Genomic DNA, 25,951 nt, shown 5'->3' with positions numbered 1-25,951 from the left:
GGTGTTGCTATTTCCTGGTTCTGAAAACTGGTTGCAAATTTACAGATGTAGAAACATAAGAATTTCTGACCTAGTTCCTCTACAAAAATGTGGCTTCCTGGAAATGAAGGCTGCAACCTTCAAGGCTCAGGTCCACATTATTTGGCAGACCGTTTCTCCTGGTATGAACCTGCTTGGACTCTGAGATCCTCTGGAGAAGCCCTTCTCACCATCCCAACACCTTCACAAACACGTTTGGTGGGGACACGAGAGAGGGCCTTCTCAGCAGCTGCCCCTAGACTCTGGAACTCCCTGCCCAGGGAGATAAGAACGGCTCCCTCCTTGATGGCTTTCCGACGGCAGGTGAAGACCTACCTGTTCAAACAGGCATTTAAGGAATCACTATAAGAACAGGCAGGAATGTTGGACTAGTTTAATCATTCTGTTTAATGCATATCATTTATCTATTTATTTTTTAAAATGTTTTAATTGTACTTTCTGTTTGTTTGTTTGTTTTTTAATTGCTGTGAAGCCGCTCTGAGTCCCAGTCCTGGGAAAAGAGCAGGATATAAATAAATAAATAAATAAACCCTATAACCAGCTTAGCTGATGTGAAGAAAGAGTTGGGCAAGTCTGGCCGAAGGCAGCCAAGCACAACTCAAGGAATGCTGTGAAGGGGGGCCTATTGAGGAGGAATGATACAGCACAGAGGCTTGTCTCCGCCAGAGACCAGGTAGGGTTTTGATTTCAGAGAGACAGGGACAAGAGCTCAAGCAAATAGGCAACAGGAGAGCTGTAAACAGACGAGTCAGTAAGAGGGGAGAACCAAGTCTGGATTTGAGGAGCTATAGATGACTAAAATGTTCAGAGGTTAGTGTGCTATTTTCTGTGTCTTAATAAACTTGTCTCTGACTGTCTCATTCAAGCCTGATACACCTCCAGGTCGTGCATACCACATGGATCCCATAAAACAACATAGCCATAGGACTGCATATGGGGTCATCCTGAGATCCAAGTACCCAATCCAGGAAGGGTCTGAAGGGGGAAAGAATAGGGCGAGTGACAGGTGCTCAAGGACTGGAATGGCAGGGCCACCGAACGAGGGGCTCTATCATACCCAGGAATAAGCATCACTCACCTCAATGGAATTTAGTCTTGAACAGGTAGCATTATGACTGCTACATGTTTGAATATTTTTTAAAAGAAGAAAAAAAAGCAAGACGTGTTTTTCTGTTTCCATCAAAAATTATTTCTTTCACCATGTAGGTACTGTCACTGTATTTTTAAAAAATTAAGAGATACTGTTTTATTCTGTAATAAGCTGCACTGGTGATGCTTAAGACAGAACTAGGTGTTTTTAAATGTGGCAAAAAATGAGAAGGAGCAGTGTTTAAAATAAATAGCACACACACACACACACACACACAAGTCATGTATGATGGATCAAGTTATGGTCCAAAATAAATCATAGTTAAACAGAATTTAAATGCAACTTTTATCCACCATGGTAGTTTTTCAATCCTGACAGCAGATTAACTGTTTTCCAATTCTAATTTTGAAAGATTCACTCACACCTTTAAATTAGAAACCAGCGAAATTAGCATGTCAAATAACATTTTAACAATGACCAACACCCCCACTTCAGTCTTTTAACATGAAACTGACAGACCTAAATGTTGAATTACTTGTATTATGTACTCATTAAGAATAGTAATGGCAATATATTATGTTCTAGCTCTGGGTACAGCACATACCTCAATATCTAAAATCTCATTTAAATAATCAGATATCTAACCACAGTGCTCTGCACCCAACCTTCCTTACCTATTCATTTAAAATCTCTGAACATCACAGTGTAAAGCTAATGAGATCACATGATATTTGTCTCTCTCTGTTTCACGTATGTGTTCGACAACATTTGTGGTAATGAATGAATACACACACGTGATCCAATACTGTAAAACAAAAGTTATGTCAACATGAACCCATCTTGCTCCCATTTAATAATACCCAGGAACACAGTATGGAGACACATTCAACATTTTAATTGTTCTTCAACCTTTCTTTAACTTACCTTTTCTTAAACCAAACTTCTGAAATTATAGATGTTCTTAGACTTTAGATTCTCAGAGATCTCTTTTTTGCCTCCAGAGAATCAGGTGCTTGAGATCATTAACAAAACAAAAGGCTGGAAAGGGTGTATTCGTAGTGGAAGAATGAAAGGAGACTAAAGACCTGAACAGACAGGCCAAAATAAAGCTGTTTTGGGTCACTTTGGAGGCATGCTATTTAAATGTTGCATGCATCCTAAGAGGCCAGAAGTCGCACCAAAGCCATGCTCCAGTCCACTTCTGGCCTCTTAAGATATGTGTGTCATTTAAACAGCATACCTCCAAAGTCCCCTGAAGCAGCTTTATTTTGGCCTGTCTGTACGGGCCTTAAAACTTATTTCTTAAAAAGCCCAAAACGTTTTTCACTGTCCAGCTTTCACAACTACACACAGAAATCTGGACAATAATAACTTTAGTATTCAATTATAGACCTTGACACTTCAGGGTCTTGTCTAGTTCCTTCATAGCTAACCTTCCAAATCCTAGTCTTCTTCCAATTTCTTGACTGCAGTTTCCATTCTGATTAATGACTGAACCAAGGTATGGACAATCTTGAATCGTTTCAACGACTTCATTGTTTAAAGTTATTTACTTCATCTGTGGTCATTATTTTTGTTTCCTTAATATTCCTGTGTTATCTTTAAGAAAACTCCACCGAATACGTGGAAGGTCATGTATGGCACTTCTTTGCTGAGAATCTTCAGGTGTCTTTGATACTTCCTCTTCAGCAAGAACCATCTTTTTCTGGTGCTTGATGTTATGAATGGCACTTGGGGGGGAAATCATCTTCAGTTTCTGCCTGGTCTTTTTTCTGAAGATCTCAATATTCCTTTAATGATATCAAGGCTTTGATACTGGACCTATGCAAAAAGGAATGTGATAAGTTCAGAAACAGAAGTAATTTTTTTAGACAAAAAGCTTAATTTCCTTTTGCCTCTCGATGGAAGGAAACAATACTAGATTACATGCACCCAGATCTACCTTGATCACATGAAGGGCTCTTCTTGTGCCCAGTCAAAGGTTCTGTGGGTAACAATCTCCCTGCCAGATCGCCATCTCTCAGTTTTCACAATAAGAGTATTATACTCTATCTACCATATTCATAGAGGGATTACTATTATTCTCATTATTATGTACTGCTTTTTCAACCATGCCATGTCCCTTTCCTATGAATAAACTTACAAGAAAGAATATGCTGATTATAAAGTTGTTTTGTTGAAACAGGATATTCACTCACCTACTAAATTTATGTCTCCCTGTCTCTGCACTTCTTTTAATGAACGAAAGGCAGCCTACATGCCACTCCTCACTCCCCCTTTATCCTCAGCAACACTGTAGGATGGATCAAGGGAGACAGAATGACTGACCCAGGCTCACCCTCAAGTGTCGTGGACTATGGGTGAGTCACATGCTCTCAGCCTCAGGGGAAGGCAATGGCAAACCTCCTCTGAACAAATCTTGCTAAGAAAGCCCAATGATAGGTTTGTCTAAGGGTTGCCATAGATCGGAAGTGACTTGAAGGCACACAATACTCACACAGAGTCCAGTCCAATACTGTCTCATGGTCTGTGGACTTAATACAAGTCTAATTATCCAGATTTTATAATAAGGCATTGCTACTTCTAAATCAGGGTTGGGCAAAGCACGGTTCATGGGCTGGATGTGGCCCCAGTATCTGTTTTTGTTCCCCCACCAGTCGCCAGAGTCAAAAAGTCAAAGTCCCCTTTTTTGCTCTTCAGAGGAAATAAAAGGATGTCTCTTGGGCTTGAAATAGCTTGGGAAGGCAGAAAAACATAAGGAAAGCCCCTCCGCCAAGACACCCAGAGGTTACGTGGGAGGGGAGGGTGGCTTTTGCACGATCTCCCGCAGGGCAAAGGCGGTCTCCCAGTCTTCCTCAGCTCAGCTCAGGGCCAAATGAAGGGCCAGAACAGACAGGCCAAAATAAAGCTGCTTTGGGTCACTTTAGAGGTCTGCTGTTTAAAGGATGCAGGGAAGCCGCGCCAAAGCCAGGCTCCAGTCCTTGGGATAATTGCATCCACTTGAAGCATGTTCTTCCCTGGCTTCCTCCGCAGAGGCCAGACTTTGGGGTTTGAACCCTGGGCAACTCATAGATGCTCTTCGCCTGCTGCTGCTGCCTCCTCAGAGGAAGGCAATGGCAAGCTGTCTCTGAATGAACCTTGGAAGGAGAGCCCTGCCTTAGGGTTGCTGTCAGCGGGACTCAGAACTGGAAGCCAGGCTGACAGCCAAGTGGGAAGAAGGCCTGCCAAGAATAAGGGGAATCACGCTCAGGATGGAGGACGTTCCCCATGAAAAAGCTAAAAGCATCATGCTCAGAATGGAGGACGCTTTGAAATCCCTCCCGGAGGGAAGGCTGGAATGGAGGACATGTCCTGGAAAAGGAGGACGCCCGGCCATAGTCCTCTCCCATCATCGCTGCGGCTCCACCCGGAACCTGTAACGAGCCAAACACGGCTCCCCTTTCCTGGAACGCGTTACCTGGAGCTCCACGGAGCGGCCTTCAGCACAGGAGCAGCCCGCCGCGTCCCCCTTTCGACGAAGACTACAAACCCTCTCGGAACCTGACAGCGCCGAAGGACCGCTCCGCGCATGCGCACTCCCGCCCCTTCTGAAAAGGAAACCCCTACCTTTTTTTCTTTTTCAGCGCATTCATTCTCAGGGACGGAAGCGGGCTGTGAGGAAGACAGTCCCCGGGCGGCTTCCGTACCTCGGAAGATACCAACTCTGCTTGGGAAGTGGGGGGCGTGGTCGCCGCCGCGTTCTGCCTCCCGAGGGCCTCCCTTTCCTTGAGCGGAGCCCGGACCTGCATGGCGCCTAGCAGGCACGCTCCCCGCGGACTTTGGGGGCCGAAGGAAAGGCCTCGTTGACCCGGTAAGCGCAGACCCGCCTCGGCCTCCCCCGCGGTCCCCGCTCGGTGGGCGCGGCTGGGAAGGCGGTGGGCGGGGCTGAAGGGGCGGCCGTGGCGGCTGGGTAATGGCAGCCCTGTGAGCAGGAGCGGAGCAGGCTTCGGGAGAGCACCGGCGCCGAGCGGGAGGGGGCAGGCGGGAGACGACGCGGCCCAGGCCTCTCCGGTTGCCAGGTAACGCCCCCGGGAGCAGCAGCCGGGGCTGGGGCTCCGGGAGAGCCTCCCGCCGCCCTCCATGCCCTCCCCCGCTGGACCTTCCGGGGTCCTCTTAGTATCCTCATCACCGTCGCGGTTACTAACTAGCCCCGGCCCCTCCGGCCCTGGGCCTCCCGAGACCAGCCCCCCTGAGGCCCCTTCCTCCTCCTCCTCCTCCTCCCTGTTAACCTTAGTCTCACTATCATTGCAAGCGCTATGTTATCATTACTATGAATAGAGGCAGCATTACTGTTATTATTCCTTGGGGCTTCGCTCTCTCTCTCTCTCCTTCCTTGTCGATGGAGGTTTTCTAGTCTATTAAAACATCACCATCATTACTACTACTGCTACTACTACTACGATCCTTATTATTCCTTTGGGCTCGTGCTCCCTCGCCTCCTTCGCTCTCCTTCTGTCTCCTTCCATGTCTATGTAGGCTCTCTGGCCTGTTATCACCGTTATCATCATCATTCTTCTGGGCCCCATCTCTTCTGCTCTCTCTCTCCTTCGGTGTACAGTTGGCCCCCAACATTTGCAGCATTGAGTTTTCAGCCTTTGGTTATTTGCAGATTTGACTCATATGTTCTCTCTAGGCAATCTCTAGGTCCTCCAACACAACTCTGCCAGAAGCTGGCCATGGAGCTGTGCTGGAGTCCCTAGAGAAAACACTTTTCTCGGCATTTGCAGGTCCTCCAGCATGAGCCTCTGATCAAGTTCTGGCAGATGTTGGCCATAGAGTGGCACTGGAGGCCCTGAAGGTTTCTAGAGAAAAAAGAACAGTGGTTTTCTGTTTGCAGTTTCCCCCCATCCCCCAGGGGCCATGCACCCCTGACCCCAGTGAATGTGGAGGAACCACGGCATATGCAGACTCTTTGGCCTATCATCATCATCATCATCCCGACATGTCATGATACAGTCCTTCTCTCTTTCTTCTGTATACATGCAGGCTGTCTGGCCTGTTGTTGTTGTTCTTTGGGCTCCCCTTCACCACCCTCCTTCAGGGATGGATTGGGCACCAGCCTCTCATGCTGTGGTCCTCTCCAGTTGTCAGCCCTGCCTGAATCACTCTTTTTTACCCCCCTTTGCTCTTTCTCTCTGTCCTTCCGTGTGTATGCAAACTCTCTGACCTAATAATGTTTTTATCATTATATCATTGTTCCTTTTTCTTCCCTCTCAACGCTCTCCTTTGGGAACAGATCAAACACTGTTATGTCTATACAGTCACTATACAGTTCTTCCCAGTTACCAGCTTGTGCCTCCCCTTACTCTTCCTCTCTGTGTTGTTGTTAGCTGGCTTCAGGTCACCCCCAGCTCATGGATAAGAGCTCTCTATCCCTCCCTATCCTCAGCCACTGCCTAGGTCCTGTAGATTCAGACCTATGGCCTCCCTAATTGAGTCTAGCCATCTGGCTTTCAGTGTTCCTCATTTTCTACATCCCTCTACCTTTTCTAGCATTATTGTTTTTCCCCCTAATGAGTCATGCCTTCTCATGATATGAACAAAGTATAACAGCCTCAATTTGATCATCTTGTCTTCTAGGGAGAGTTCAGGCCTGATATGTCCATGGACCCATTTGTTTGTCTTTCTGGCTGTCACCAGTATCCTCAGCACTCTTCTCCATCACCACATCTCAAATGAATTGATTTTATTCATGTCCACTTTCTTCACAGTCCAACTCTCACATCTGTACATGATGATGCGGAATACATTGGCTTAACTAATACTGTTCGGTCTATGGCTTCTGGTTTGTTTTCATTTTAGTCCATATAGTGGGATCAAAAGTGGTGGTTGTAGGAATCTTGAAAGTCCAACCTACTTGTAGAACTATAGCATTATCATACAGGTTTATTTTCTGCAGTCCTTGAGGACCAGGTTAATTCATTTTAAGTTATGAGTGGGTAGATTTTGATTGAACATTACAATATTTTTTGACAGATTTGGCAATGGAATCAATTACCTAAAGAGGTGGTGGGGTCTCCTTCTATAGGCATCTTCAGAAAGAGGCTGGACAGCTAATGCTCTCACTAGAGTTCCTGCATTTAACAGGAGGGTTGAACTCAGTAGCTGATGAAACCCCTTCCAGCTCTGTGATTCATTACCTCCATTATCTCAGCAACACAAACTAGATAAAGTTGAACTGAAATGGTTACTATGCAAAACAGTTAGCTGCAGTTTGTTTACGATTTGTCTCCAGAGAAACCCTGAACCTTACAAATGTCTTCTACACTCTTCACTTTGACCGCAGTGTCCACCAGGCAACTGTTAAAAAGGGATAAAATTCAGAGACATGGGTGTGTTAGTCTGGAATATCAGTTTGCAAAGGGATCTTGTAGCACAGTGGTTCCCAAACTTTGGCCCTCCAGGATGTAGAGAGATCCTGTGGCACCCTTGAGACTAACTGGAATAATGAAGTTGGCAGCCTGAGCTTTCATAGACTTCAGTCTACTTCCTCAGCTGAGGTGCTACCAGATAATAATAATAATAATAATAATAATAATAATCTCTGTACATACTGATTCTATAGACCAGGAGTCCTCAAACTCCAGCCCTCCAGATGTTTTGGACTTCAGCTCCCAGAATCCCAGATCATTGGCCAAGCTGACAAGGAAGGCATTATGAGGTAGGAAGGAAATTTGCATGTGTGCAGTGATTGGCTGAGGCTTCTGGGAGATAAAGTCCAAAACACCTGGAGGGCTGGAGTTTGAGGACCCCTGCTATAGACTAACATGACTATATCTTTGAATTTGGTCCTCTAGTGGGTTTTTTTGACTTCAACTCCCAGAAGCCCCTGCCAGGTTGGCCAACTGTCAGGAATTTTTGGAGCTGGAGTCCAAAACATTTGGAGGACCAAAGTCTGGGAATCACTATTGTAGCATGTTTTAACTTTAACTGAGCAAAAGATGTTGTAGTATAAGCTTTCATAGATTTAGATCCAAAACACACTGCAGAAATAATCCAGTTTGAGACTATTTTAACTGCCCTGACTCAGTTCTAGGAAATTCTGGGAATTGTAGTTGTAGCCCCAGAGCTCTCTGGCAGAGAAGGCTAAATGTCGCACAAAACCACAGTTCCCTGAATTCCCTAGCATAGAGCCATGTCAGTTAAAACGGTCTCAAAGTGGATTATTTCTGCAGTGTGTTTTGAACCTTGGTCTACTTCTTCAGATGTGTGGCGTGAACTGGAAGAACCTTTATAATCAGATGGTATGAATAGCCACAACTTGTGGGTGTGGTAATGAAGTGACAAGTTCAGTTTTAACTTTGGTCCTTGGGGAACTAGGGTATGAGGACAGATGTTGCCTAAGGCCAGGGTTGGTGGATGACAAATACAAATAGTGGAGGGAATTTTGGAATGTGTATGGGCAGGTTGGGAGCCAGAAAGGAGATTTGATCATCTGTCCAAGAGCGTCCTTATAAAGCTGGGGTGTTAGCCAATATTATAATATATATTTTATATGTAGTGTGCCAGGAACCTATTATTTCTGTTTCTTGGCCTGTCCACTTTATCCTATCTCCTTTCTGGTTCTCGGCCTTTGGCCCACAACAACCCTAGTTAAAACTGAACTTCTTACCTCATCACCATACCCACAAGTTTTGCATTTCTATGGCTATTCATATACAATGCTCTCCAAATTATCTGGGGTTAGGAGCACAAGTCCCCTGTGAAAGTGGGAAAACAGCAAATAAAATAACCACTTTTTTAAAAACCCAAGAGAATGCTTTTCTAGGAATCTCTAGGTCCTCCAGCACATCTCTGGTCAACATCAACCAGAGGTTGACCATAGAATCATGCTGGAGGACCTACAAATGCCTAGGAAACTGTTTTCTTTAGGAATCGCTAGGTCCTCCAGTGTGTCTCTATGGTCAACTTCCAGCTGAGTCACTCTGGAGGACCTAGAGATTCCTAGAGAGAATATATCAATTAAATTCATGAATAAGCAAAACTGCGAATGTGGAGGGCCGATTATAGTTGGATTAAAAAGGTCCTTCCTGGGCAAGAGTTAATTTCATGCACCAGAGGAAGTGGACCAAGTCTAGGAAAGCATATGCTACAATGTCTTTCACTCAGTTAGAGCCAATACTCACTGCAGAAATAATCCAATTTGAGGCCACTTTAACTGCCCATGCTCAACAGTAGGGACTTCTGGGAACTTTAGTTTTCTCAGACTTCTCATCTCTGGTACCACAACAAACTACAGTTCCCACAATTCCTTAACATTGAGCCAGGGGGGATAGTTAAAGCAGTCTCAGACTGGATTATTTCTGCAGTGTGTTTTGGTCCTTAGTCTCAAAAGTGCTACAAAATGCCTTTGCATACTGTCACCATTGTATTCCTGTTGTGGTAGATTTGTAAGTAAGGTACAATTACATCAATAAACCTCTTCACTGTTTTCCAGGAGCCTGAAGTTCTTCAAAAATTATCAGAGACTGTAATGAATAATGTATCACCTGTAGGTATTCTAGGACAGTGCTTGTCAAACAATTGGTTATGGAAGACTGGCAATTATTTTTTTCCCATGTGCCAGGGACTGGTACCCTACTTGTGCCTCTAATCTAATTTTTTTCCTGAAAATTTACTAGGGACTAGTCCCTGGGCCATCACTTTGAATAACACTGTTCGAGGAAATTTACCAGAACACTTCTTGGAAATGGTGTACAAATTATATACCATAACATGGGAATACAATATCCTTATTTCTAATCAGGAACTGGGAGTTGGAACAAAAATATGTGACATTTTTTACAAAACATTTATCTCCAGATAGCTACACCTTTCAGATTTGGAAAATTTTCATGTACGAAAATTCCTGCTGGATGTATGCTGAGAACACTTACCACTTTTACTTTAAATACTTTTCAGAACCTCTTGTTGAGAAAGTGTCACTTTTTGATAGTTCTTTTGTACCTTAAAATTGTCACATTGACCTATTTCCTGATCTCAAATACATCTCTCTCACTGGTTAAGGAAGAAGCTGAAAAATACAGTGCTAGGGTTTGGTTCCAGGATCCCTGTAGACACTCCATGGATGCTCAAGTCCCATTATGTACAGTCACCCCTCCTTTTTTTGTGGGGGATCCGTTCTGCTTATATTCAAGAGTTTCGCTTATATTCAAGCCCCATTGGCTTGAATATAGGTATGGGCGCATGCCTATTCCCCTTCCATTCATCCCTCGTGCATAAGCAAGGGACGCAAGTCTGAAGACCACAAGAACGGAGGGAGGACTACAGTGGTGTAATAAAATGGTGTCCCTTATATAAAATGACAAAATCAAGGTTTCCTTTTTGAATTTTTTTAAAAAAAATATTTTCAAGCCATGAATGGTTGAATCTATAGATGCAGAGGGCCAGCTGTACAACTATAACTGAGTTATGTGTTTCTTTCTCTTTTTTTTATTACATAAATCTAAATCATGCTTGTAAGTACTTTTATTGTCTTTTCCTCTATCTTCATATGCCCATGTTTTTAATGTTCTCTGGACATTAAGGGCATATGCTGGAGACAGGGTGGTACGTAATAACCGTGAAACAAACGCAGCAATACTTTACATATGGTGTCCAAGCAGTTACCTAAATGCGGACGTAATCATGTTATGCAGTGGAATCTAAATCACCAAAACAGCTAACTAGTGCAGTTCTCAAAAAAAGCTAATGATAGCTTTACAGTTAAGTTGTTTTAAACAGCAGGCTACTTCATCAGGTTTATGAAGGTGGCAGAGTTGCATACATGGCTAAATGTAAATAATTACTCACACTCCTAAGTCTGTGTAAATATATAAACAACTTAAATTCTCAACATCATTCATATAGTCTAGGGGTTCCCAACTTTTTTTTGACTTGTAGAGCTCTTTTTAGAATCAGTTTCTATGGCTGAGCCCCTAAGACGCCTATCCTATGTCTTACAAGTTAATGGTGTTTAGTAGTGTTATTTTTGTTTCTTATTCTTTAATTTCATTCAATTTTTATTTCTTTCATTTTCCTGGAGCGGCTGCGGAGCACCTGAGAAGTGCACTGCTGATATAGTCTATATTTTTATTTTCGTTACTTCTATATTTCTGTTTTCTACATTACTATTTGCAACTGTGTCATGTATCTGTATTATATATCTGCTCATGATATCATGCACAATGGACCTGGCAATCCACCTACCAGGAAGGACCCCTTTCCCTCAGTTCTTGGACAGCTGGCAATTTTCCAAGGCTTAGAATAAGACAATATGTGAAAGGTGTGTATAAAGTGTGCATACCTAAGGAAGGAAGAAGCATGTTTTCCTGCAGAATTGTAGGACTGTTTTACAGATCATATTTTTCCCGTTGAGCTGTCATTATAAAATCATGAACACCGTTCCTTCTTTCCCCATCCCTCATATTTCCTGCAGGGACTATGTCACTATAACAAGATAAGATGCTGGCCGATGGATTTCAGTGACTTAATAGTAGAGGATAGATTTAGCAACAGTTACAGATCATGATGGCTAATGCAGCCTCTGCATTAAATGTCTCTATAGTTTTGATTACTAGGAGGTAGAAATAAATAAAAAGGAATAATCTTTACCATTAACCTATTGAACTTGTTGGCTACCAAGAAACATTTAGCTGGCTTTAGGGCAGTGATGGTGAACCTTTTAGAGGCCGAGTGCCCAAACTGCAACCCAAAAGCCACTTATTTATTGCAAATTGCCGTGTCCCTCTGGCTTTCTAGTAACAAACTCTGGCAAAATCTGTGCTGGGGTGATGGCACATGTGCCCGCAGAGAGGGCTCTGAGTGCCACCTCTGGCACGCGTGCCATAGGTTCGCCATCACTGCTTTAGGGTGTTCTCTAGATGAACCATTACTGTTATTTTCATATTTGTGTATTTCCTCTTGAGTTCTTTCGTTACTTCTATAAACAGTTATTTCTCTTTAAAATAGTGTAGAGATTACTGGCTTGAATCTAGACATAGATGCACTTTCAGTAGACTATAGGAACGAAGCACATCGGTAGCTCAAAGCCACCTCTGGCCACTTCAGCCCCAGTCTGCCCCTGATCAACCCAGGGCTGTGGCAACTGGAAGCTGTGGGCCCAAAGCCGGATGCTGCTACAGTCCTCAACAGGCTCCTGGCAAGGAGCGGCTTTTTGCCACTCCTTTTTTGGCTGGGTTCAGGCTGCCTTCGGCAGCTGCGGAGCAACTTCCGGGCAATCTGCATGCCGCAACCCCAAAGGTGCCAGAATCCTCATTTTTGGCCTGTCTGTTTTGGGCCTGTAATAACCTACTGTAAGTACTACTGATTTCAACAGATATGTCTTAAGTGTAATTAAATGTGAATCTAGCCTGTTGTGTTTGAGAATGAAATAAGTATTCATTCCTGTGCCATGGGTATTAAAACACAGTAAAACCTAACAAAACCATCATGAACTCTTTAAGAAAAGGAGAATTATGAACGTTTCAAAGGAATTATTCATTCATAATCAGACTTTCCATTTGATCAGGGTTTGAAACCAGGCAGTGCATTGGTTTCCAGAGAGGAGAAGCAAATACATGCTCATCAGTTGGAATCAGTCTCTTAACTACCACTAAGGGAGATCCAGGTTTGCATCTTCACTGTTAATGCAAATACTGACTGCATTCACTTAAATGTAGGATTTTTTTTAAAAAAAGTTAATGTACAAACAGTTTTATGTGCAGTTTACATTTTCAGTTCAATAATTTGGCTTCATTGTCCTCATTGTTGACTTCCTTTAAAATCTTGAATGTTCAAAGTGTCTGTTGGATTTCAATTTCTATTTCAAAACATAAATAGAAACAATTACAATAGATTTTCCCAGTATTATGCCATTTTGTGTATTTTCCTTGCCTGTCTTGACAAATTTGAAATTTATGTGATCTCTTCCCATGAAATCTTCATGATGAGTCAAGATGCTTGCATGAGTGGTCTGTGATTCTTTCTTACCTTTGCCATTTGTAGAATGTGTGTCAACAATGTGGAGTCTGAATAATCCTTAAATTGCCAAGCAGAATATTGCTGTTATGCAAGGGAAGTACTATAGAGCAGACTTTCAAAATCAAGGATTACCAAAGAGTACCAGCAACAGTCCACTGCTAGGACATATGTTTGGAGAACATAACTTAACAAATTATAAATAAGCAAAGGTGTTCAGTGGGGAAAGAGAGCCAGTGTGGTGTAGTGGTTTGAGCGTATTAGCTTACAACCCTAGAGACCAGGATTTGCATCCCCATATAGCCATAAAAGCCCACTGGGTGAAGTTGATAAAGTCACAATCTCGACCTTAGAGGAAGACAATGCAAACACCCTCTGAACAAATCTTGCCAAGAAAACTCTTATAGGTTCACCTTAGAGTTGTCATAAATCAGAAACAACTTCAAGGCACCCAACAGCAACACATTCAAAGGAGAAAAGTTGAATGTTAGGGCTGTTTTTACAGCTAGCGTTACTTCTGTGATCTGTAAAACTAAAAATGTACAATTTTCTCTCATTACAGATTTTAATACCAACACCCCACAATGTCCTTGAAACCACGAGTAGTTGATTTTGATGAAACATGGAGCAAGCTTCTTACAACAATTAAAGCTGTTGTTATGTTGGATTATGTTGAAAGAGCAACATGGAATGACCGCTTCTCGTATCCTTTTAGTAGAAGATGGAGTGAATGATTTATACATTCTCTAGATAATGATTTGACACTAATCAAATAAATCTGCCTAAATGTGTACCTCATATAAAGCCAGCTGGAATAAAATGTTTTAATAGTCATTGTTAATTAACACAATGAAAGTGAGACCCTGCTTTGCTTTGTCAGTAAAACATTTCTTGTCCAAAAGTATTATATACAGTGGAAATTGCTACTGCTACATTGATCACTTACTAAAAATTGCAAGCTATGGATTGATTGTAAAGGTCATCTTAATACATTTGATCTTGGCCAAAAGGCCAAGAAGCGAATTCAGTACATGGCTTTGTGATTTTTTATTCTGCATGCAAAATTAGCCATGGGGAAACTGAAGTCCCAACCAACATGCCAACAGTCCAACTGACACATCTAGCCTTGTCTGAACTACTGTTTGGCAGTATTGCAGTTCCGTCAGTGGACATCAGAATTGGTTTTGCTGAAGCTCAGGTTTTGCTGAAGCTCAGGTTTTGCTGAAGCTCAGACTGTGGCAGCAGAAAGCTTGATTTAAAAGAAGGGATAACCATTTGACTTTCATTTCCTTTGTATTTTCAGAAGTTATGCAAGTCTTTGCTCCAGAATAGTTCTGCTAGATGCCTGTTCTTCATTTGTAATTGGAGTGATGAGCTGGATGTAACCCACATACACCTATTCTTTCATGTCAATTTTTATTTCCGTGTATGGTTGCTAGGGTAGAGTAGGGGGAAAGCAACATGTTCATGACAGGAAATCAACCTTCCTAATTTGTAATGTAGATCTTAGGCCTGACACATTCTGCCCCATCCAGGACATTTTTTATTTTTACAAATGGTTTTAAAAAGTACTTTTATCTAGGCAATTTCTCTTTTTTTCTTTTTTTCAGATGCAGCCTGATTGTGCAAATCTTCATAGCAATTTTTAATTCAGTTTTTAATTAGTATCCATTCTTCTTGAGACTGAAAGGAGGTCAAATATGGTCCTGACACTGTGTCCCAGTATAGATTCAAGTTGTCTTGAAAAGGGCAATGGAAGGTCACATGATAATTTTATTTTAAGCATTGACTCACTTTCATTTACCTTTGACCTTCAGATCTTCTCTCCCTGAACCCTTGCAGAAATGAGATATTTCTGGCACTGCTTTGATGTGTGACCCCAAGAACAGGCATGTGACATATCTTAAGACTGTTACTAGAAATAATTGAATAGCTAGTTAGATTTGCTAGTATTGTGTTACCAATGATGGTATGAATCATTCCAAAGCTTCCATTTCCCCCCCAGCCAGTCTGGTAAAAAAGGATTTCTTTTTTAGCCTAATAAGAAATTCCTCTCTTTCTTCCCTTACTTTTAGTTCTTAGCATCTGTTGTGAACTTTTTTTGTTGACAACAATCTGTTGTGTTTACTGATTCACTTTTCACAAGATGCCTGGCCACATGACTACCATGACACTGCACTGCATGGAAGCTGGACACCAGTAATCTATACACATTTTCCAGTGTATAACGGGGTCCATTTTAGACACAGAGACACCCAGCTTGCCAGGAAGTAGAGTGCAGCTGAAATTCTGACTGCTGTTCAGGTTCCCACAATTGCAGTTGCTCTCTGTGGTATAGGCAAGTCTCAAAGAACTCATGCCATAGAGCCCTGCAGACTGTTCAGGCAGAAAGTCTTCCTTCAAACACAACATTTTGGAAGCACATTTTTATTGATGATGGTATATGAGATAGCAGGGAACAAAAAACAGCTAAAGGTCTTCAGAAGTCCTATGAGCTTCAAGTTGCTCCTCTTAATGTAAACACAGGAACAAAAAACAATCTCTGGAAGATTCTGCTTTTCAGAATGTTTGTTTTGCATTTATGCACATCAGTAATATACAGCCAGGCTGTGAACCCATAGGATACTGAACAAGGCCTAGAGGAAAATGAAATTTGATGGGGTGTCATCTTGTAATGGAATATACAACTTTTGTCATACATGTAATTTTTGTATTACAGTGGTCTCTTTCTAACTGCTGGGTTTGGTTCGAGGACCCCCTGTGGATACTCAGGCCTGTTACAGACTGCCAAAATAAAGCTGCTTCAGGTCTCTTTGGAGGTATGCTATTTAAATGATGCATGGGTCCTAAGAGTCTGGAGGTCGCACCAAAGCCACACTCCATTCCTAAGCACTGGAGTGCAGCTTTGGTGCAGCTTCCGGATTCTTAGGATGCATGCATCATTTAAACAGCATACCTCCAAAGAGACCCGAAGCAGCTTTATTTTGGCAGTCTGTAACAGGCCTCAGTCTCATTAAATATAATGACACAGTAAAATGGTGTCTCTTATATGAACTGGAAAAATCAAGGTTTGCTTTTTGGCACTTATATAATATTTTCAAGCTGTGCATGCTTGAATCTGTGAATAAAAGAAATCTGTGGATAGAGAGGGCTGACTGTACCAGGGAAAGCAAATATCCCAAGCCCAGCTAACACAACACTGATCCTTTACTACTTCAGTAAGGCCTGATAGTTGCCAAAAGCCCATCCATCAAGTTCAAATGCAGGGCATTTCCCAAGACAGTATTCTGACTTGAAAGTATACATTCTGGTGCTATTAAATAGATTCAGATTATAGTCTTTGTTGTCTGCATTGAGAACATTTTAAAAGAGCAAAGAACTTTAGGTAGGCCACCTTGGTGTTCTCCCCCAAAAGTTTAGGTAACTTGTCACCATCCATTTCCTGTCCCCTTCCTTTGAAAAGTGGCCTGTAGATGCTGAGATTCTGTGTCCTGCAGATTCTGAGGCCATGAGGTCTCAGCCAGCACTGCTTGGCTGCTGGCAATGTTTGGAGTGCTTACAATCACAGGAAAGCTAGGTTGCAAAAATGTGTGTCTTGTTAGCCATAGACTGTTAATGTAAAAAGACTTTAGAAATCAAGTGTGCTTCCACTTTCAAGGGCTTTGTTCAATGTTTCATTTAAATATCTGCATTGATGGCTAGCTCTTTTTTAAAAAGAAAAATCATAATTTGTATCACACTTGCTATTTCAGAATAATTTGACAAGGGCAATACTAGTTGTTAGTTTCAATTAATTTTGATCGCAAAGTACTTAGGATATTAATAAAATTCCCATGCATTCAGAGTTTCTCATATATTCAGCAACATTTTGTAGTGCTTGGGAGAAAACTGGCCTTATATTTGCTTTCTGTTGCCAATAACCTGCTATCAAAAATATAATAATAATAACAATAACAATAATATAGTTTATTTATATTTCCTGTCTCTCCCACAGATTGAGGCGGGATTACAACCTTAAAAAGACACATAGTACAATTTACAGTCAATACAACAATAAAATACTAACACTGAATTTACCAAGAATTCCTATTAATTCTCTAAAAATTACAATTCGTCCATTAGCCAACAATCATAGTCAAGGAAGAGCAGTCATCATAACCTTTTTATATGGAATTCAGTGGATAAGCCCGCCAGAAAAGATCCGTTTTGAGTGTCTTCTTAAAGGCCTCTAAGGTAGTAATGAGATGGAAAAAGTTGTTGAAAAGACTAGGTGGTGGTTGTTAGCAATTTTGACTTATTTCCTGTCTGTGCAATTCTTTTTTCTAATTTGAAAGGAAATGAATAGATTGAAATAACATGCTTTTGTCCCATATAGTTACATTGGCTGTGGAACAGAGCTGTCTAGAAAGTTCTTGCTTGTTTCATTGTTTTGTATTTTGAATGGTTTAGGAAAGAGGATAAATTGACAGTGTGTTTTGTATAATGTGCGTCATTTGCGCCCCCCCCCCTTTTTTTTTTCAATAGATCTCTTTATTTCATCCTTGTATCTTCCAAGAAAGCTTTAAAAAGTGGGTGGGACTTTTGTTTACAGATGTGGCATCCTGCTATTCTAGATTGTTTAAATTTCAAAGGTTTTCTTTCCTGGGAAAGATTGTGTTTCATGTATTGCCAACCTTAATTTTATTTAGTTTAATAAAAAGTGACATAATGAAGAATGTCCTTCTCGAAAACAATAGGTTTATAATAATCAAATATGCTGTGCAAGATACCACTGCTATGTTGCCTTGTATCTAATAACTTTTTATGCAGATGTTTTTGAAATTGCTTTTAACTTGCATTTTTAGCCTGCACTTTTAAATAGTTCAGTTGAATTGTGTATTAGTGTTTGTACTAAGAATCTTTTAGCTGAATTGTGTTTTCAAAAGATTATATGCTACCTTCGATCCCGCTCTAGGAGAAACATGGGATATTACATAATAACTATGAGAGGGGCCTTTCTGACTACAGGCTTTATTTGTATAATGAAAAAAGTATATTGAGTAATATACAAGTAGGTATAAATAATTTTTCTCTGCTGGTGGCTGATTCTTATTCTAGACTTGCCAAATAATACTGTTCTTTCCTTTTTAAAAAAAACTTAACACAATCCCCTACATAGTAAGTAAATAATAATGGGTAGGTCCAAAGGACGATGTATGGTGTCCTATAAGCCTACTAGTGCTTTTCAGACACTTGTTCCCACACCAGTTTGTACCCAGATGAGAAGGTCCTCAGAAGCATTATTAGAGAATGCACAGTGCTCTTTGAAACTCAAGGTTTATTTTTTTTTTTAAAGAAACCTGAGTAGATTTTTAGTTAAACTTCAAAATGTATTTCAGCCTTAACTTCAAGCCCAGTGACATTTATGCTTTATGTGTGGCCTATCCTGAGCCTCTGGGGGAGAGACTTTATATGGAAACTAAGAATTTTTTGGAAAATCATGTACGCCATTTGCACAAGGTAACTATTGAGTGTACAAAACATAGACTTTATGTTTCTGTGTATCAAGATTAATAGCTTATTGTTTTCCTGTTAAAACAGTATAATCATATACAGTATTTTAATTAGATGGGAATACCAGGGTAAACTGGTATCTCCAAAACATATTTGAACAATTTTATGAAACAGAATTTGTTACAAAAGGAGTTGGTCTCGTGAATGTAATTCATAATATTTAACATTGTGAATGTAACATTTAATTATTAGAGCATGAATGACTAAATTCATGTTTTTCCTTTTTTCCCCCCATAGAGAGTTCTGGACTCTGAAGAACAAATACTGGTAATGTATCATAGATATTGGGATGAATACAGTAGAGGGGCAGACTATATGGACTGTTTATACAGGTAAGTTATAGATATATTCAAAGTATAATTAATACCCTCCTCTCCCCAAAAAAGAACAGAACAGGTCTAAAGTTACTAGAAGACTGATATTTGTTACAACTGAAATGTGAGAGACATTCAGGATAAAATTATGAATTGTCATATGTGACAAGTTTACAATTGCCAGCAGTATTTTACTTATGAATTTACTTAGTTACAGTGGGCTCAATCCAGGCTTATTCATAACTAGAATACACCCATTATTATAAACAGAAATTAATGTTTTTATGAGTCACCATAAGAATTTTTAAAATTAAAGAATAACATTTATACCTTGGGTAAGATCCAGATTTAGTTATGAATCATTTGCCCCCATTATTGCAGTGACTCTACTAAAGTATGACTAAGTCTGAATGTACTCCATTGCAAACATGCTTTTATTCAATGTTTTTAAAATTTACTCTGTGGAATGGCTGTTAAATTGGCCTTAGTATTCTAATCTGTTTAATTAATGTAACAACTAATTGAGAAGAAATGTTAACCACATCCCCAAAAGATGAATAACAAAAGGCATCAGTTGCTATAAAAGGCAAAGGTTGCACCCAGTTTCTGAGTGTACAGCTGTGGATAAGAAAGCCTGGTTCATCAGGTCAGCTGGAGCAACCGTGTAGTTGTTTGGTAAGAAGTGGGCAAAGCATCATCATTACACAGAGCTTCCAGTGTAAAATAAACTGTCTTCTTGAGTATCCAGTTGTGTATACATCTGCTTCCCATGATTTTTCAAATCAACATCCATGCAATTGAAGACTCATGCATAATGCCTGGAAAACACCATTATGTGGTGGAAAGGCATATGATGCTCTTCCATCATGCTATTGTGTTCTTGCTCCATCTGAAGATACGAGGCAAATGAATCTCATTTTCATTGACAAAAATGTCTTTAGAGTTGAGCTGTTAGAAAGTTCCTAGATTATCAAGCTGAATAATATGAGGCTGCCATCCTCTGCCTATTTTGCTAGAAGTAGCCCCCACTCATAGAGATTATCATAGAGTCATAGAGTTGGAAGGGACCGAACTAATATAGACTTACTTCTGAAAAAGGCATTGAATTGCACCACAAGAACTCCTGAGTAATAAAATGAGTTTCCAAGCAGCAATGGAAGCTATAAATGCTGAATACCACAGCATCCTCAGATGAAGAAGACATGGACTACTAGAGTTGACTACCCATATGATCCTCTCTGTGTAGTACATATTTGTTCTTGTGCTGGCCAAATGGCCGTAATAAAGTTATTATTATTATTTGTTCTGAACTCTGCATTTTTTAGACATGAGACAATCTGAGTTACTTGAGCATATGAAAAATAAAGATATTTGAAATATATTTGTACTTCGGGATTTGCTGACTTCCCATTTGCAGTTTTGAATTCCTGCGAACGGGAAGCCAGGGGGGACAAAATGGTGCATGTGCCCACTGTGCATGCCTGTGCACAGGAGTGTGTGGCCATTACAAACAATGGGGCTCCAATATTTGCAGGTGTGTGTGTGTTACGGAACAGATCCCCTGTAAATCGGAAGGAATGACTGTATTCATATCTGAGTTACTTATACATATGAAAACTGCCAAATCTATGTAGAGGCAGACCTTTTTTTCATATGTAACCTTAGGCGGGATACAGACTGCCCATTTGGGGCGGCCTGCAGTCGCCCCTTTGCACCATATATTGGGGCCAGGGCAACCATAGCGGCAGCCCAGAGGCTCCAATCCGGCGCTTTTCGGGACCAGGGAGAAGGGGCAAAATGCCGCTTCTCCCTGGTCCCGAAAAGGGGTGTCCTTGGGGCTTCATGCCCCAGGACACCCCAGGGAGCCACTGCCAGGAGAGAAAGGGGCCACTCGGCCCCTTTCCCCCGGCTTCGTTCCCGCAGGCGTTTGGTGGCTGTGGGAACAAGGTGCTCCCCAAGAAGGAGCTCCGTTTCGGAGCTCCTTCCGGCGCCGCTGAAAGGGTGCCCCAAGCACCCTGCAGCGTCGCAGGGACGTCATGCCGGCGTCGTGCCGTTTGGCTGCAGCCCAGCCATGACGTCATAATGGTGGCACCTGTGTGTACAGGGCACCGCCATTATCACACCACCGCGACGTGCTAGGGTTGCAGGGTGTGCGGTGGCGCCGCCCTCAGGCAATCCTAGCACATCCAGGCCGGCACAAAGCACCGGTCTGAAAAGCACCTAAGACATGGATAAGGTGGAGGAGTAAACTGGTAGCTTTTAAGGTTTTGGAACTGATATCTACTGGAAAGTATATTTTCTTATAAGCAAGTACAGTTGTAAGTAGACAGACCATCGTACTTGTATTGCATTTAAACATTCTGTGAAGAGATGACAGTAAAGGATGTGACTCCTGTTATTATCTTGTTATTATCTTGTTGTTACTGTGCTAACTTGGACTACATTTAGGAGAACTCTGAGGTTTAAAATGTGGTACAGACTATTCCAAAAGCAGCAATTAAATATCTCCCTATACAACTTAAATTTGAATCAAGGAATCCTGCTTAAGAGGAACTCAGCAACAAGGAATCACAAAAGTAAAATTGAACCTAGTTCACGAATCTTTCATTATATTATGAATTTAATTATTCTTGCTACATTCTGATTTTAAGACATTTTTAATTAGTGTTTACTCACATTCTTCTGTGTTAATTGCATGATATAGGGCAGTAACTTTGATCTAGGATCAACAATGCTGAATAGTCATGAAACGCTATATGCATCAGCTGTGGGCTTCTGGACACCCCTGCCCTATTCCTTCATTGACATAGCAGAAGCCTTAGCTTTAGTTGTGGCTTTGTTTTTATGACTAAACCTGTGATTGGAAATACCTGAAGAAGTTTGTCAGGACCCAAAGTACTTCAATTTGTCAGGCCCCAAGCTTTTCAGAATAAGTCTTAAATGTGTAAGCACATTGTAAATGAGGAAATAAAGATAGCAGAATTATAATGCAGTTAACATAAAACAGATGATGGCAACAATTTAAAATGCAATAAATAACTTTAAAAAGTGGGAGATTTTTTTTAAAAAAAATTATCCGTTTTTATTATTATGTCAGACACAAAAGAAAAAAAAATATTTCCACTGTGGTAGAATGCCAAATTGCAACACTGCTATGTTTGAAGAGTTACAAAATATTAAAGAAAGCAAAAGACAATGTTACATGTATTCTAACATAATATATGTAACTGTTTTTACTGAATGCCATCCCTTTAATATTTCATAGCAAAAGAAGCCATTGTGGGAGAAGGGTTTCATTTTAAAAGTTTATTTTATTTGGAAACTTTGTAGTAAAGGATAACTCAGGTGCTGTGTAACCTTCCTGCTGAAAGATCATTTTTCATTGTGTTTACCCAAGGACACATTTGCAGGTTCCCCCTTATGTTCAGTAATGTCAGAAGCTAACACCTCTGGTCTCCTCACAGTTGTGGTTGCAGAAAAAAAATGGAGGAGTTCAAAAAACTTTCAGTTTGTTTATGTAATTTAACTGCTATCTTCTGCATGTTGGCTGTGTTTTGTGTCTCTTAACACAATTTTTGAGTTTTGTAACAATAAGTGCTGCACTGCTTTCTCTTACCAAATGTGAATTATGTTTTTATTGGTGCAGACATGTCCAGAAAGCATCTGAATAGTGATATTTCATGTTTCCATAGATACCTCAATACCCAGTTTATTAAAAAGAACAAATTGACTGAAGCTGATCTTCAGTATGGTTATGGTGGTGTTGATATGAGTGAGCCATTGATGGAGATTGGAGAGGTATGTACTCTGCAGAAGGGATTCCGAGAGATAAATATGGGAGTGCATATAAATAAAATAAGTTCTAGAGCCTACCATTAAAGCTATTTCTAATTTTTAAGGATAGTAATAGCCCATTTTTTTTTAGTCATTGCAGGGACGTAGCTAGCATTTTAGAAAGGGGGGGGGTCCAGACTAAGTGCCACCATTATAATGGGGCTTGGGTGCGGTGGCGCAGCAGCACACACCATTCATTTTTCTAATGGAAGGAGGGATCAGGACCCCAAGAACCCCCCTCCTTGGCTACGTCCCTGGTCAGTGGAACAATCATATTTTTATATTGACTATGTGTTTTGACAGTGAAATATTCAATACTGCCTCACTCTTGCTTGCTACTTTCTGGCTGTAGTTGTGATTGTGCAGTAGTTTGGTGAGATTGTCACTTACAAAAAGTTATTGGATTAACAGAGCTGTCAGCTTTTACGAAGTAGCTGAAAAGTGCAATACCCATTTGTTTACAGTAGTGCCTGATTAAAAAAAAAAAGAAGGGTGGGCAATTTCCCAAGGTTTCAAAACTGTACATAGAATATATAGCCATACATAGAATCTTAGCACTGGAAGGAACCACAAGGGCTAACTAGTTCTATGCAAAGATACACAACTAAAGCACTCCTGAAAGATTCCAATCCAACCTTTGTTTAAAGACCACCAATGAAGGAGAATCCTCAACCCTCTGAGGCAATCTATTCTAGTGTGAAACTGTGCTTAAGGTTAAAAAAAAAGTTGGGTAATAATAATAATAATAAAATATTTATTTATATCCCACCTCTTCCGTTTGGGGATCGAGGCGGGTAACAACAGAGTTTATGATACAATATAAAAACAATAAAACTCACAAAACCCTGACCTAGCCCTCCCTCCCAAACTATAAAATTAACATAAAACATGATTAATAATAATAATAATAATAATAGGATTTATTTATATGCCACCCAATCACTGGGAATCCAGGCGGCTTACAACAGAGGGGATAATAGACGGTTCCCTGCCCTCAGGCTTACAATCTAAAAGACACAACACAAAAGGAGAAGGGAATGGTGAGGAAGGGAGGGGATCAGGTCCAGCAGTTCTCTCCCTCTGAGGCCTGGACCAAGGCAGATGGACCGGAGGGAGGGCTCTTCTTCTTCAGATTAAAATATGTAACAATGCAATACAATATCACAAGATTATTTTACAATTCAGGAATGATGAGGAGATATAGTAGGAAGGACAGATAGAATCGGTTCTGGGAGGTTATCACTCAGGGAAGGCCTGCTGGAAGAGAAGGGGTTTTGTCGCTTTTTTAAAAGCCTCCAATGAGGATAATTGGCGAATCTCTTCTGGCAGGTCATTCCAAGCTTTTGGAGCCATAGCAGAAAAAGACCTCCGGGAGGTCACCGCCAATCTGGTCTTTTTTGGATGTAAAAGATTTTTCCTGGAGGAACGGAGTGTACGGGAAGGATTATATGGGAGGAGGCGTTCCTTCAAATAGACTGGACCCAGACCATGTAGGGTTTGTAGGTGATAACACATTCCCTGCTGGACCTGAAAGAGCTGCACATACACACCCATATATAAATGGCCCTAAATCTTACCATTTGAAGCTGTTTTTCTGCTCTACCTGTTATGCCCTCTAATGGGTATAGGGGGACAAATTTTTTTAGTTCTTCCCAAAGTTATTCTAGGGGAGTACAAGGGCACCCACACGACACATCCTTAACATTTATTAGAGAAGTGATATTTAGGATCTTAAATGGCTAAACTTCACAGTTGATGCCTTCTTTTTCTTGGGTAGGTGCGAGGTCTGATCTTATATAGTACCACTCTCATCTGTACCAGAAAAGTGCTAATTCCTCTTACCCACACTTGTAATCACTTTTAATTTTTGAATTTCGGATGACATAAAAGGTAGTTCAGATTAGTATTACCGTATTTTCTGGCGTATAAGACGATTGGGTGTATAAGACGACCCTCAACTTTTATTATAAAAAATAGAGTTTAGGATATACTCACCGTACAAGGCTACCCCTATTCCTTGGAAGCCGGCAGCCAGCCGTGCAGTCGCGCACCGGCTTCTAAGGGGCCTCCAGAGGCCTGAGAAGCTGGCGGCCCAGAGAGCGCAGGCGCCAGCTTCTAAGGGGCCCCAGAGGCCCCTTAGAAGCCGGCACGGGGCTGCCAGCTCCCCAGGCCTCCGGAGGCCTGAGAAGCCAGTGTCCCCAGAGCACATGTGCTGGCTTCTAAGGGGCCTCAGAAGGCCCTTAGAAGCTGGCGCAAGGCTGCCGGCTCCCCAGGCCTCCAGAGGCCTGAGAAGCCAGCGGCCCAGAGAGCACGCGCGTTGGCTTTTAAGGGGCCTCAGAGGCCCCTTAGAAGCCGGCATGGAGCTGCCGGCTCCCCAGGCCTCCAGAGGCCTGAGAAGCTGGCGGCCCAGAGAGCACGCGCGCCAGCTTTTAAGGGGCCTCAGAGGCCCCTTAGAAGCCAGCACGGGGCTGCCGACTCCCCAGGCCTCCAGAGGCCTGAGAAGCCGGCGGCCCAGAGAGCGTGTGCGTGCGCGCTGACTTCTAAAGGACATTGGAGGCCCCTTAGAAGCCGGCACGGGGCTGCCGGCTCCCCAGGCCTCCGGAGGTCTGAGAAGCCAGCGGCCCAGAGAGCGCACCCAGTGTACAAGACAGCCCCCGACTTTTGACCCAATTTTAGAGGGTCAAAAAGTCCTCTTGTACGCCGGAAAATACAGTAAGCCTGTTGCTTAAAAAAAAAACAATGGGCATATCCAGAGTACTATTAATACTGCTTCATTTTAAAAAAATGGTGTGGATCCAGCTACATTAGTTATATCCATTTCCCATTAAAGTCAAAGAGACTAATGGCTAGCTTCCTTCATTCATTTCAATGGCATCTAATGTGAGATTGCTCAGCATGCACAATAGTATAAAATGTAAGCATATATTTAAAAAGGTGACATAGGAATGACACCAACATGTTCAAAAACACTGATTATATATATATGAGAAATTGCTTTAGGAGACCAATTTTTCCTTTTTGGATATCCTACTGGCATTTTAGGGTTTTTTAAAAGGACAAGTTCAGATCGTTTTTGGCTAGTCAGTGATAATGTCCAGTATATGTGTGTTACCTATTTAATGTA

General features: G+C 41.5%; 1 protein-coding gene and 1 long non-coding RNA gene across 4 annotated transcripts in view; one reads left to right on the top strand and one right to left on the bottom strand.

Moving 5' to 3' along the window:
- Nucleotides 1-1,460: 1,460 nt before the first annotated feature.
- On the bottom strand, nt 1,461-4,668 carry LOC149310018 (uncharacterized). The gene is made up of 2 exons (XR_016281967.1): nt 4,587-4,668; nt 1,461-2,950 (listed from the first exon to the last, which is right to left on the bottom strand). It is a non-coding gene; the product is annotated as an uncharacterized LOC149310018 (long non-coding RNA).
- Nucleotides 4,669-4,831: 163 nt separating this feature from the next.
- The window catches only part of LOC149310017 (cullin-2), a 48,281-nt gene continuing 27,161 nt past the window's right edge, over nt 4,832-25,951 (top strand). The window contains exons 1-5 of one of the 3 annotated variants that reach the window (XM_089533494.1): nt 4,832-4,979; nt 13,689-13,829; nt 18,523-18,625; nt 18,917-19,011; nt 22,686-22,791. In XM_089533494.1, the coding sequence (XP_089389620.1) occupies nt 13,711-13,829; nt 18,523-18,625; nt 18,917-19,011; nt 22,686-22,791 (423 nt within the window). In that variant the 5' untranslated portion in view covers nt 4,832-4,979; nt 13,689-13,710. Of the gene's footprint in view, nt 4,980-5,076; nt 5,188-10,604; nt 12,463-13,688; nt 13,830-18,522; nt 18,626-18,916; nt 19,012-22,685; nt 22,792-25,951 lie in introns of those variants that run through there. The other 2 variants (XM_089533493.1, XM_089533496.1) reach the window with 2 other exon arrangements.

The sequence above is a fragment of the Sceloporus occidentalis genome, unplaced genomic scaffold, assembly GCF_023333645.1.
Source record: "Sceloporus occidentalis isolate IW3139 unplaced genomic scaffold, rSceOcc1.0.p SCAF_7, whole genome shotgun sequence".
NCBI classification, from domain to species: domain Eukaryota; kingdom Metazoa; phylum Chordata; class Lepidosauria; order Squamata; family Phrynosomatidae; genus Sceloporus; species Sceloporus occidentalis.
The sequence above is the reverse complement of the archived record's forward strand: the minus strand, read 5'-3'. Positions and strand labels throughout refer to the sequence as shown.